Source organism: Erithacus rubecula (assembly GCF_903797595.1).
Source record: "Erithacus rubecula genome assembly, chromosome: 8".
In the NCBI taxonomy this organism is placed as follows: domain Eukaryota; kingdom Metazoa; phylum Chordata; class Aves; order Passeriformes; family Muscicapidae; genus Erithacus; species Erithacus rubecula.
Genome location: NC_136659.1, coordinates 19221991 through 19236830, shown reverse-complemented (window position 1 = coordinate 19236830; position 14840 = coordinate 19221991). Strand labels below are relative to the sequence as shown.

Below are 14840 nucleotides of genomic sequence, written 5' to 3'. Positions count from 1 at the left end.
TGATGACATCATCACAAAGTAAAATACACCTACATTAGTAGTAAGGGTTAGTAAGAGAAAGTAAAGAAAGCTCATTTCTTAGGCAGTTTTAAGGGAGATTTTCTTCTTAATTTTTCCTTCTCTGTGAGCTGGGACAATAAGAGAGTGTCAGTGTCCTACTGCTCTAGGAATTTCGCTGAATGTTTTGCATAATGATGTATGACTGACCCATTACCTGAAGCCACTCTCTTATATCAAAACTCGAACACAAATTTATTTTATACCTGCAGGTTAAGAACGAAGTCTGCAACTCAACTGTGTCTTCCACAAGCTTTTTACCTTCAAGGTATACTGGAATAATTTCAAAGAAATATAGAAGTATCCCAATTTATTCAAATATATACACTTGGAATCCAAAAATATATAATTTTTTTTTGTAAAGGCATTTGAGATAATAGAAATGGAGTGACTCCAACTGGATTCTTAGTTCAATAATCATAAATTTAAAAATTATAGAAATTTTATAGGGTAAAATTATTTTATAAATGACCTTATATATTTCTGTGCACTACCAAAATTTGTAGAAAAGATATTAAATAAATATTTTATGCTAATTCCACATAGAATTTTCAAGTGAACTACACACCGACTTAACTTTATTCTTTAAACAGCAATTAAGAGAATAACCAATAATTTTTAAAAGTACTTACATTATTACATAATTATTGCTAGCAACTATGATATTAAAACACCAGCTATTCTGGATTGAAAAAAAACATGCATATTAATTAAAATCGCATATAGCTACTAAAAACATGCACATTGTCCTTCAAAGCACAGCATAGTTCAGGTTTAACCTGTATAACTAACAGGTTTTTTCCTGTTAGTTATATTGACCCAAGTACGAAGCAGCTACTCGTCATAAAAGAAATGAGAATACAAAAAAAAAAAAAAAAAAAAAAAGAAAACAGGATTAATTGTCCCCTGCCCAGGCCAAATGCATACACTGTGCCCCTTATCCTGCCACCTGTGTGTGGCAACCTCTTGCCAGGGAGAGCCTGAGAGCCCAGCAAAGGCATCATTTACTTGATAACTGCTGTGGCATGGCCACTAAAACCTCCAACAGCTCTTGTTCCCTTCTCCTGGCAAGCATGGATTTCTGCAGAGGGAAAGGAATTAAAACATCTGTTATGCTCCCATGGGGTTATTTTGGTGACAGATCCCAGGTCACCCATGCCAGTGTGAGCAGTGTCTACAGGACCAGCTGTGGAGCCATCCTGCATTGGATTTGCCCAACAGAGAATATCACTGGAGCTCTTCCTGGGCAACTGAAAGAATCGATAAAAAGACAGCTTGAAATACAGGTTTTTTCTAAATTCTAGAAAAATTCATCTGGTCAGGACAACATCATCATTTCATCTTGATGGTGACAAGTTGATACTGATCTAAGTCATGAAGCAACATGTGATCTAGATGTCTAAATCACCTCACTGCTGAAGTGGTTGCCCTTTCATTTTACCAACCGTTACTTGTTAATCTTTATAAACTTCATACAATAAAAGACAAAGACTATAATAATTACATAAAAAGGTTATCTTTATTTTTCTGGGTTGCTAGCAATGTAGTTATTTTTTGGTAAAACAACTTCCTGCATGCAGTTCATCAATACACTATGAGCCAATAATTTCTGTAAAAGCAGGAGCCCATCAATATTCTAGTCCTTTTGAAAGAAATGCAAAGTGTTGCACTGTCCATTGCACAAGTTCACTGCTCATCCTCATGAAGGAAGATTTTTGAATAACAAATTATATTTAAAGTGTTTCTACTGCAGTGTACACCAATAAGCAAAGCAGACAGTGTGAGATTAACTCTGGGGGGAAAAAGCAATGTTTGCATGACCAAGATTACCCTGAAAATCAATTGACATAAAAAAGGCCTTCTATCTTGTTTCACATAAAAAGACCTACCTACGGATCAGGAAAAAAAAATTGTACTGCCCATTGGTTTTTAAATTATTCCTTATTAATAGCTGTTTAAAGCAATTAGCAGAAATTTTCAATTGCACATTGTATCTTAGGTTTCTGAACAGTGTCAAAGTGTCAAAGACAGCAATAAAAATTAGAACAACAGGAAAATACACGTAATTTCTTATAGCAAGTATAAAATGTTATAAAACAAAACTATTTTTAAAGTAAAAGGAATATATGTTAACATTTTCTTCTAGCCCCATATTTTAAGCCATCTATTTGTCCTGTATAGTTCAGTACCTTACTGCACATTTCCTGATTACAACACTCACACAAAATAAAATCTTTAATAGCAGCAAACTATTGCTTACTGGTATGAGGAATGATGGTCTTGTCAAACACTTTTCCTTTTTACCACTCACATTTCTTCCCATGTTAAACTTTAACAGCTGTAGGATAATAGCAGCAAGCATGCATCAGTTAGAGCTTCCAATTATTTGAAGTATCACAGAATATATCATAATATCTATTGAAATGTTGTAAACTAACTTAGCTTAGCTTACTTACTCAGCTAACTTAACTTAGGGTACATATTTGACACATATATGGTAATTAGGTCATTGTTTCTTTGTTCAAAAAGGTACCACTGTGTAAAACAACTGATTAAATAACAGAAGGTATTTTACTTACATGTAGAGTGTCAGCCTGAATGCAAAAAAGCTCATCTAAACCCCAGTGCAGGACAAAGCTGATTTCAGAACATTTTTTTGGTCATCTCAGCTCCCTACAGAAGGTTATATTAAAGTGGAAACCTGACTAAATTTCCAAGGGGATGTCAAAAACACCTCTCTTGTGTACATATTTTGTGTTTCTATGATCTATCCTTCTGAAGTAAGGAAATTTAAATCTGAGGTATATATTAAGGTAGTATTTGTCCTCAAAGGTACTCTGCTATTAACTTGTAGTCATAGATTTGATTACTTTCCTAAGTGGGATATACAAAGTGGGAGAAATAAGAAGTGTAAATAAAGTATGGAAGCTACTCACAATATTACAAGGTCAAAACATACCACTTAAAAAAAAATTATAATTTCTCATAGGAAGAATTTGGCATTGGTAGCTTTTCTGTGAAAATAATTGTTTGAATGTTTCAGGAATTATGAGCCATCTTGTGTTTGAAAATAATTTTTTTTCATAGTTTCACAGTTTTCCAAACAGCAGCTCTATGTAGCATCTTTTATTTAAACCACTGATCTGAAATGGACAGTACAATACATTAAGAACTACTAAAAGATAATAAAAAGAAATATATTAAACTTAAAAGAATAAGTTACTAACCTCTTTTCTGTGAGAATTATTCCCTTGTTTGATTTACTGACAAATTCTCTGTCTGGACCCTGTTGCTTTTTTTTTATAGTTTGCTGCTTCTTTGATCTACATCCTGAGGTTTGATAATCTGGAATCCTGGTTTTTCTGCATTTAGAAGTGGCTTGAGAGAACTACGTTCATATTATGATACCATAATTACATATTCCTGACATTTGTGTTTCCTGCACATAAGAGTATTATTAAGTGTTTATCTAAACAAGAAGTATTTAGATTTTGTTTTCTCAGCACGCCAGAATTAATAAAGCAATATGTTATTAAAGCAAACGAGATATGAAAAAGAAATGACACACATGGAACATAGATAGGAGATGAAAAGTACACAGTGGACACACTTATTCCACAAAAGTACAGGCTTATTAGGACCCCTTAAGAGTTCCTGTAGTCCAAGTAGAAATTTTGTGTCCCCTCTCAATTAGTAAGAGCTAATAATCAAAACTATTGCTCTGCAAGTTTGCTTCCCTGTTACAGAACAAGAGTTTACTAGTGAAGGATCATTGTCTTCGACAGGCACTGAGTGCAGCAGGGATAAATATGTAAAAACTTATAATTTTGGCATAATCCTCCAGTAAGAGTACTACTGACAAAAACATCATATTTTCAAGCTTGCAAACATTCATCATGGACAACATCTGCCTTTTACTTTTTCTTTCCTCTTCTGTCTTTTCCTTTGTCTTCCTTTTCTGATTTGTCATCTTCATATTTTTCTTTTTCTGGTTTTGTGACACTATCATAAGAAGGTGGAGCTGTGGTGGATGCAGACATATCCATTTTCTCTGGAGAAGAGTTTTCACTCAGCTTACCAACAATCATATCTTTTTTGATAAGCTGATCACCCCCATCTTTCTGATACATAAATGAAAGTTTCTTTACTGACTGTCTTAGAAGATGACGTCTATAAGCACGCTGAATGATAGTGGCAGAAATTTCCTCCTGCTTTCGTTTCAGTGTGGTTGTAATTGGTTCATAGGAGACCTTAGAAGGATTGGCTGCCATAAATCGATCTTCCATCTGTATTCTGAGGGCGTCCATCTCCCCACTTTCCCCCAACACACGCTTTGTGAAAGCAAACAAGATGTCAAGGCAGTGAATTCTGTCACCACTCACCACAGGTAGATCCATTGCAATAAGCTCGACTTTGTTTGGTTTTGGTATATGAAGAGGAGGATCTAGAGAAGCTGCAAAATCAGACAGTTTGCTGTATTCTATGAATTGTGTTGCATCAGGATCATATTTTTCCCAAACCTCATAGAACATCTCAAAGTCATCCTCGCCCAAGGGTTCAGCGCTTTCTTCAGTAGCAACACTGAAGTTCTCCAAAATCACAGCAATGTACATGTTCACCACTACCAGAAAGGATATGATAATGTAGCTGACAAAGAAGAAAATCCCAACAGAAGGGTTGCCACAGTCACCTTTCACAGAGCTCCCTGGATGAGTTTTGTTAGGGTTACAGTCTGGCTCTCCACTGTTCAGAATTGGGTTGAGCAAATTATTCCAGCCAGCGGACGTGGTGATCTGGAACAGGCAGATCATGCTGTTGCCAAACGTTTCAAAGTTGAACATGTCGTCAATCCCATCTTCCCTCTTGACATAGGCAAAGTTGGACATGCCAAATATTGCGTAGATGAACATGACCAGGAAGAGCAGCAGCCCAATGTTGAACAAAGCAGGAAGAGACATCATCAAAGCAAAAAGCAGAGTGCGGATTCCCTTAGCGCCTTTAATGAGGCGCAGGATCCGACCGATCCTGGCAAGTCGTACGACTCTGAACAAAGTGGGTGATATAAAGTACTTTTCAATCACCTCAGCAAGAAACATACCTGTGAAATATTAAAATAAATTAAGAGAGCAAGTTTTTAACACAGATTACATTTTCCACAAAAAAGTATAAATGCCTCCCCCTCAACTCTAGTTATGGAATTAATGGAAAATATAATTGTAGATATATTTTATGTGCTATGGATAATTTTAGAATTTTTTCTCTGCACTTCTAGAAAATAACCCCAAACCCAGAATTATTACAACTGATCTAGAATTAATAAGAAAGTTAGCATTGTCAAGTACGCATTTCATTTCCTAAATAATCAAGAGAAAATAAAATGAATTAACTCCTCTAATTTGCACAACATGACAGAGATAAAGCATTAAATACACGTGTAAGTATATTTCATTTTGAACATAACAATTTCTTACCTATTATTGAAAGAATAACAACCACAAAATCAAAAATATTCCAGCCAATGGTGAAGTAATAATAACGGAGTGAAAATATTTTCAAGACGCATTCACCAGTAAAAATGACAACAAAGACCAAGTTAATCCAATACAAAATATTTTGCATCAGTTCACTCTGGTCATCTGTTTCTATCATCATTGTGATCATGTTAAGACAGATTAGAACCATAACAGTGATGTCAAATGCTTGCTGTGTTACAATATCAAACATCAGACCCTGCAATTTATTCTGAGGACAGAAGAAAGAAAAGGTTAGAGTATCTTTACGTAATAAACATCTGCTTCCACTCTCCCATTTCACTCTTCCTCTCCCAAAATATACAACCAAGCAAAATGCACAAAAATCTAAGAAAACCATTGTCCAGTAATTTATATCCAGCTCAAAGTCTTCCCCTCAAAACCCAACAATCCTACATTTCTTCACATTCTCAGATTCTCTACTTCTTCAGGCATAAAAAACAAAAAGAGAGATTTTTCCTGCAGAACAGATACACGTACATTTCAATTCAGAATGAAGGGATAATTTGAATAAGTCTGAAACCATTTTAGAGTTAAATGGGAAATTTTGTTATAATTAATGTACTGCTGCAATTTCTCCCCAAAAACAGATGACATAAGAATAGTATTATTCTTACCACTGGCCGAGGTATAGGTTTTTGTGGCTTCTTGGATCCCAGCTTCTTCATTGCATTGTAGTATTTCTTTTGTTCTTCTGTCATGAAAATATCTTGACCTCCAAGGTAAATTAATAAAAGAAACCCCAAATCTGATTCCAGTCAAGTCTTTACATTCACAGCATTGCAGAATATCGTTTTAATGAACCCTTTACTCATCCTTACACATTGTTACCAAAACATAATAATTATTTCAAAGATTATTAAATATCTGATGAATCTTGAGAGAAAAATGAAAGGAATTAAGGAACAAAGAAAATCCCCAGAACTTCTATCTAGTTCTTATTTTTAAAAAATACACACCTGATTAATTCAATTAAATAAATAAAATTGACAAAAACTTGTAAAATATACATTTCATAGACACTTGCAAATCTAGCATCATAAAATCCACATTGTAAATCAATCTACCAGAAATAAAAAAGCTTCAAAGATACACTGGAAGCAGATACGCCTTCAGGTAAAACATATAAGGAGATTGAAACTACTGATTTTACTTTTCAGGATGTGCATTTTACCATTTGAGTATTGTATCTCAGTTCAAAAGATATATGAACAGTGCACATGAAGCTTGATCATCCCCCTACATTGTACCGAGATCAGAAGCATGAGTTTACTCTGGGGTTTCTTGTCTGAAAAAAAGGATTTCTTGACTGGTGTAACACACATGTCGAAGCCCTAATCAGAAACACAATTTATACCAACAAGTAACTTGTTTTTTCATTTCATGCATTTGTTTTTATTTAAATTTCAGGTATGCATGATATCAATTTGAAGTTCATTTGGAAATGAACTTCATAGTCGGGGCGATTCTGTGATTTGACCCACTGAATTTGCCAAATGTAGCATCAATCTTATAGACAAAGTAATGATAAGTATGAATGAAGGTGTGTTTAACTTTCAGTTGTGGCTATATATTGACATGAAGATTTAGAAGTCAAAAGAGACTGTCATTAACAAACTCTCCTCATAAATCAAATATTCAAGTAAAATTAACTTCTTGGAGAGTAAGGGTTTGGAAGAAAAACAAGCTGATTTGATAATTATGGTGGAAATGTGCTGTGACTGTTGGAAGGTTTCACTCAGTACTAAATAAATAATAAAAAAAAAAAAAAAACATGAAGAAAGTGGGATTGGTTTGTGTATTTCTGCTGCTGTCTCACCAATGTAATGGCTCTCATGAGTGAACAAGTCATCCTTGTCTCAGTGTACTGTCCTAGGGAGAATACAGGTCTCAAGGCAAGGTACCCTTAAGGAGCAGTTAGGAAATCAACAGTAGAGCACTGCCTCCCTCATGGAACTAAAGTGATGAAAGCAGGATACACACAAGAACCACAGAAAAGCACAGTTTAACTACACAGAGACAGTATATTGTAACATGAGGTCTTTTCCCATTCATATCCCAAAATGTCCAAATATCAGGGATAGAAAAAAAGAAAGCACAAAAAAAATACTGCTGGGTAGACACGAACTGTATGATCTGCACATTTCTATGAGCACAGATGAACCTATTAAATCAAAAGACAGACAACTAATGCTTGTTAATTTGCCACATAAAACTGAAGAATACCATTTAGCCAGAATTTTCTCCAGCCTAATTGTATGCCCAGTATTTTACTTTCTTGGTCACTTAAAACAGCTCCAAATGTACAAGGGGTGTACACCACACTGCCAGGAAAAGTCCTTTAGCAGGAACCCTTATCTGCCTTCTGCGTCATGATGATTCCAGTGGACAATGTCAGCCAAATGAACTTAAAAAAAATTATAATTACCTCATTACTGAGTAAGGTCATCTTGCCACAGATTGACTGACAAAAATGCCAATAACATGTATATAACCTTAATCTTGCTCTCCAAGGATGAGAAATGGATCCACCTTCCTGGTATGTGCTGGATGCCCCTGAAGTTTACTCCAAGGAAGGTGCAAATATTTTGAAGGATGAAGATTCCACTATTTATGGTTTAAATAGCAAGTGCAATTTAATTTGCCATCATAGCCTGCATCTTCATCTATTTAAATGTCCCTAGAGTTTTGACACATCCTGTGTTCATTTAAAATAACAGAAACAGCTTAAGTTGAAAAGAAAACCTACATATTTTCAAATTACACCCATTTTCTTTTCTTTTTTTCTTGTAAATTCACTAACTCTAGACAGTTTCCCAAGCCTCTCTAATTTTACAATACAGAGCAGGATTTTCAGCATTCAACTGGTCTGTATTAGTCTCTGTAATGGAGGCATTCACAATACTGCTATATGTTAACTAATTTGAAATTTATAGTTGTGCATATTCTCTCCTTTCCTGCCTTTTACTTGTTTAAGTCATCTGCACTTTCACATTGCTTAGTCACAGCACTGTAAAGTTAAGAAAAACAGAGACATAACTTTCTGATGGACAACATATCCCTGGCTGTACAGAGATGTGGACAACACTCATTCAGGCTAAGTTTAAATGGCTTCAAATGCCTTAAATTACTTAAATGTTATTTAATTATTTAGGAAAAATTTTGGACACTATTATTTATCCTTGCATACATTTGCTGAATGTTCAATAACAATGAAGTATTGTGAAAATGAAACATGTGGTACTTATCTTCTTTTTTTGTTGGTTGAAATTATCTATGATGACACCAATGAATAAGTTTAGGGTGAAAAATGATCCAAAGACTATAAAGGCCACAAAGTAAAGGTACATGTACAGGTTGGCTTCATAGTTGGGTTGTTTCTCTGCCTATGTAATACAGAAATACAGCAAAGCATCATAAAAAACAGTTAAGACAAATCAAAGATTCCCAAGCAGAAGGAGAAGGTGCATCCAGATAGACAGGGGGTAAACCCAACCCCTTTTGGAGCATACACTTCACTTGCCTCATATTTGAGCTTGAAAATCTATTTAATACAGGTTTCTGTAATTGCACACATTGCAGGACTTGATATTCCCCCCCCCCCCACCGTCTGTTCTCTTTGATGAAATTTGACATTTCATGTAGGGCCTACTAAATTTGACAGAGATGTGCAAATCTCAAAAGCAATTCAGTTCCTGCAGACCATAAGCAAATCAAGAGCAGGATTGAGGAGAGATGCAAACAAACATCAAGATCAAAAGAAAAATAGGCAAAATGTAACAAATTATGTTTTTGAGATCAGAGTCTGCAGAGCTGGATTAGCTTTTGCAGTGATGCCTCTTGACTATTTGGGTTATTTTTGAGGACACAGGAAAATCTTTTTTCCTGATCTGTACAATCTCAGACATAAATTAATAGAAAACAAGAACTTGTTAGTTTGGTTTTTTACAGAAGTGTTACTAAATTAGTAATAATTTATGTATCTTACAGCTATAATTTTTTTCCTGATAAAAGTATAATCATTCTTTAGTTACAGAATGTAGAAAATTCACCAGGACTTTACATTTAATTTTTATATTTTAGCTCATGTCAACTGCCATTCAAGGAGCATTACATCAATCTTCGATTTGTTTTCCCTCAATCAATTTTATTTTTACTTGGTAGATTTTATATTGCACTCACTTCTGTAGAATCAACTGCAGCGTACATAATCTCCATCCATCCTTTAAAGGTTGCCTAAAAACAAAATTTGTTAATATTTTCTATCAAAGCTCCAGTTCTGATAACATTCTAAATAAAACAGTACTGGCCTCAGAGCAAATCCCTGAGAGCACCACTTGCTGCTGGTTTCCTCTTGGACACCAAGCCATTGACTGTAAGTCTTTCAACACAGCCATCCAACTAATTCCTTATCCCTCTAGAGGGCCTTCATCAAACTTACTGTGGTGAGCTGTGATATTGAGGGCATGAAAGGTGTGAATGATACATTTACTGCAATCATTAAATAGGTGAACTGTAGGTGCAAGACCCGCTACAAATGCTAAAAGCAGTGCCTCTCTCTAAGCTGGTAATTTATGCAACAGCCCAGTGCTGTTTAGCAATAGCTACTGTCACTCCCTGAAGCCATCAGATGGTAGCCTGCTAGCACAATACTAACTACTGAACACTGCCAGTTGGAAATTTTTAAAGACAGAATAATTACCAGTTACTTACGAGTAATAATTTCCCAGAAGCAGTCTGTCAAATGAACTCGATTATGAATATATGTTTGTCTTACTGGCAGTTTACAGACACTTTCTCTAATAAAGGGTCATGCTTAGAATCAAGCACTCTCTTCTTGTTTGAAGAGAAGTCCTATAATGTATCTATGATGACCATGGCAAAAATGTCAGTCAATATGCCTTAATAGATAAAGAAAATAAAGCAAAAGCTCGTTGCAGTTTTTAACCAGATATTTTAACTACATACTGTATTTACCTAGCATATGAAAAAGTACTAGCAGTTGGGTGCCAAGCAATTTTATATTCATCAGGTAAATATTAGATATTCCTCCTCTTCCAAAATGGCCACAGAATGTATCACATTTTTACCTATATATTTACCTAATAAACAACATTAATTAGCACCATAGAACAAAACTAGAACGTTAAATCCATATCAGTTTATTTTAAAATAATATTGAAAATTATGGAATTAAATTACTAAAGGCTGGAAAATTTATGAACTTACCACTTGAAGCAGAGACAGGTAACCAATTGCAACATTATCAAAGTTTACTTTCACATTTCTCCACCGAACACCTCCAGTACTCCTGATCATATCTTCACACATACTTTTATTACTGACTTGCTGTGGTGTGAACATTGCATCATTTGTGGTGTTAACGCAGTGATAGAATTTGCCAGCAAACAGATTTACTCCCATGATGCTGAAAATTAGCCAGAATGTAAGACAAACCAGAAGTACATTCATAATGGATGGGATTGCTCCAGTAAGAGCATTCACAACCACCTAGTCAATAAACACAGAAAAAAGATTTAAAAACAACACAAGGGTTATTTTTTTAAAATCTAGAAGATTATTTAATATGAAACATTACATTACACTGAAGTAATGCAAACAGAAAAGGAGCAATGCATGTCATATAACCAAACATGCTACCGTTGGCCTTGCTAACAGACATGCAATTAGTGTTCTTCCATGATTTTATAATTTGGCATATTTTTAACTGTTTGTTTAAAAAAATATTTCATTTTTTTTTCCTTACCCTCATGCCTTCAAAGCGTGATAAAGCTCTAAGAGGTCTCAAAGCTCTTAATGTTCGGAGGGATTTAATTGCACCAAATTCTGAGAAACCAAGGGCAGTAGCTACTAAGCTAACCAACGAGACCTAGAAGAAACAACAACAAAAAACCCAAAAGTGTTTTTCTTTTTTAAGTAGCTTCAAAATAAAAATGCCTTAAATGGTACAATTTTGATCTGGATATTGACAAAAAATTTTTATCTTTCAGTGAAAATAAATTTAAAAAGAAAAAGAAAGGAAAAAACGAAGAACGCAAGTAGTCTAATATTGCATGTAAATTTCAGAACAGTTTGAACAAGAATGGTGATTCGCTGAAAAGAGAAGCACAGTTAAATGAGGAAGACAAATAACAAACACCACTTGTGCCTTTCCTTCCAAAAAATCTACTTTAAAAAGGTAAGTTTCAATTCTACTGCTAGGGGACAAAATTTCGGTCCTAGATTCCAGACACCACCCAATCAACAGAGTTTTCTTTTGTCCATTTGCTGAATTTCTACTCCAACGTCTTCGCAAAAAAGAACTACTTTATATGAACATACCATGAATGTCAGGAATTTCATTTCTTTAGAGTGCAATATCAACACTAGTTTTTAATGTTATTGTTGAAAAAATATTCTCTCCTGCAGTGCTTTTTCAGTGCCCTCATTAAGACCAGAATCAAATTACATATCCCATGTGCTCACTTAAGTTTCCCTTTCTTTTCTTGTGTCTACATCCTCCTCGCTCTCTGTTGTCACATCCAGCAGACTGAAGTCAAATCAGTGAACAGTGCTCCCTCACCAGCTGGGACCCCACTCAGAACACATGGTGTCAGTCACAGCACAAAGGCAGATTTAGTTACACACTGCATAATTGCAGCAGAATCTTATTCACCCCTATGTAATTGTCTGTTCCTTTAAACCAAATTTATATTATTCACTGCATATATCTCTGTATCAGATTGAAGTTACATGAAACAACCTGCCTAAACAACAGAAACAGACTACTTAGAAATCATAGTACCTACATCGACAATCAGGAAGTCCAGCCAGCACCAAGCATTAGTGAAGTAAGTCTGAAAACCATAGGCAACCCATTTTAGAACCATTTCCAGTATAAAGACATAAGTAAAGATCTTATCAGCATAGTCCAGCAGGATTTTTACAGTCTTGTGCTTTTCAATGTATATATCTTCAAAAGCCTGTAAAGAATGGGTTACATATAATCAGGTAGTGAAAAGTCTTTGAAAATTACAAATTAAGCCAGAATCAAATGAAAACAGCAAAGTAAAATCACTTTCAACTCTAGATGTTTTACCTTGAAAAACCAAAATAACAGAAACTACAATTACATTCTTTCTGTGTTTTAGATTTTATTATTGCTTGAAAATGCAATTACAATATAAAGTCTGAGGTTTCCAAAAAGATTTTTCGAAATTTCAGTAATAGTCAACACAGAATCATAATTTTTCACCCTGAAAAGCCCAGGCAGGTTCCATCAGAAGGCAGTCACATGACATTAGCTTCAATTGATGAAAGAGACCAGATATTAAGTTGATGATCTCTAGTGAATTTCAGCCTTAGGTGCTGATGCAAGGTTTTAGCAGTGGGAGGTTGTAGATGTGGCCACTGTGAGAAGAGATCAGGGGACTGCTCTGTGCCAGCCCCAACATTGATCCTACACATTGATGCCCTCAATTAACATTGAGCATATCAATGAAGCTGATGGTGTCTAGGAAAACATATTTAAGGAAGGGCAAAACACTGCATGGCAGTATGAGCACTGAAGGAAAAAAGTAGAGAAACTACCCTGCACTCACCAAGGTCAGAGAAGAAGGAAGCACATGGTGCTTTGGGTGCTGGAGCAGAGACCAAGACAATATATAGCAAACCCTATGTCAATCAGCAACCAAAACCCAAACATAAGCACTAAGAATGGTATAAAGAATCTCAGAAATTTCTATGCAATATTCCAGAAATACTGCAAACAAAATTGCAGCAAAAATTAACTGGTGAATTCAGTACCTGCTTTTGGGAATAATTTTAATTTGAAATAGAATAATTGTTTTATGCACATATCCTTTTTCACGATTTTTAAAATTTCTTAAACAAGACTTTTAGCATAATCCTTTTCATAAACACACACACCACCTTGCATTTATCAAAACTTTAATGTGATTTAAATTAAATGTAACACCCAAAATATTCTGGGAATTTGGTTCCAAGTTCCCTTCATAGACAACTTTGTGTTTTATTCTTAATGAATACATGTGTGTTATAATACTAACTTATACAAAACATTTTTATAGGTACTGTTTCTGTGGGTGCAAGCTCTACTTACCAGAGCACCACTGCTGAGAAGAATCATGAAGACAATGAATGACTCAAACCAGTTGTGCTCTACTATCTTGTAACAGGTTTTTCGAAGGTTCCACCAGATTCTTCCTTTTGTGCTCTCCCTATTGCCCTTACAGCATTTAAACTTCTGTACACAGCCTAATAGCACAAAAAATAAGGAACTGTTATATGGTAGAATTTTCATTATACTGACAAATCAAATCATTCTTAGCTAGCCCCTGTTCCATGAAGTTCAAGCTACTTATCTTTTCAATTTTATACTACGGATGTAGTGTACAAATTTTTTTTCTCTACTCTGATGCTACATCAAGCTTATAGTAAAGGACAGTTAACTGAGTTAATTTTAATTTTCAAACACATTAAAAATATATATTATTTAGTTTATACACAGGTAATTAAAAGAACATATGCAAATTGTCAGGGAGTAGAAACAAAGCATACATAGTAACATTAACATGAACTTGCATGAGAATACTGAAGCTCCTTTTAAAGGAACTTTTGCCTTTAAGGAAAAGTTCAAATAAATCAGACATAAATAATATTTTTATTATACTGAGGACCAACCAATGTTCCAATACCTGACTAAGGTTACCTCTTTACATAAACAAATGTTTTAACAGGAGAGTATGAGAGCTTTTTCAATGTTACAAATAAGTTACATTATATTTCATCATCTCAGCTACCACTGTGAAGAACATGAACTAGCTTACCTTCAACCACTCAAAATGTTTACATTATGAAAAAAATGGCAAAGAATTAATTGGAATCACATAACACAAGGATAAGGAAGAATTGTAATATATTGTCAAATTATTTGAGAAAAGTACATTTGTTTGTTGGATTTTTTAAAATTAAGAACTTGATATAGTCAATACAGCCCCACACTTACAAACATAAAGACCAGTAAAATATTACTTCAAATGACAAAAGCCCTAGCCTAAATCAAAGATACCTGCAAAACAGCAAATGAAAAAGCATGGACAGAATAGGGGAATTAATCCTGGACCATTTTTTTTTCCGAGTTATTTTATTCAAGATTTAAAAGGAAATTAGGATCTGTAATATCACAAAAAAACCCCCAGAAATTCTTTCCTACACAGTAAATTTCAGTAG

General features: G+C 34.6%; 1 protein-coding gene across 5 annotated transcripts in view; it reads right to left on the bottom strand.

The window, feature by feature from the left end:
* Window positions 1-1557: 1557 nt before the first annotated feature.
* Window positions 1558-14840, bottom strand: part of LOC306804276 (sodium channel protein type 2 subunit alpha-like) — a 57706-nt gene continuing 44423 nt past the window's right edge. For all 5 annotated transcript variants that reach the window (XM_079310634.1, XM_079310635.1, XM_079310637.1 and 2 more), the window contains 9 exons: window positions 13711-13865; window positions 12398-12571; window positions 11356-11478; window positions 10818-11099; window positions 9771-9824; window positions 8837-8974; window positions 6206-6310; window positions 5529-5799; window positions 1558-5155 (listed from right to left, as the gene is read on the bottom strand). In XM_079310634.1, coding sequence (XP_079166760.1) covers window positions 3972-5155; window positions 5529-5799; window positions 6206-6310; window positions 8837-8974; window positions 9771-9824; window positions 10818-11099; window positions 11356-11478; window positions 12398-12571; window positions 13711-13865 — 2486 coding nt within the window. In that variant the 3' untranslated portion in view covers window positions 1558-3971. The remainder of the gene's footprint in view (window positions 5156-5528; window positions 5800-6205; window positions 6311-8836; window positions 8975-9770; window positions 9825-10817; window positions 11100-11355; window positions 11479-12397; window positions 12572-13710; window positions 13866-14840) is intronic.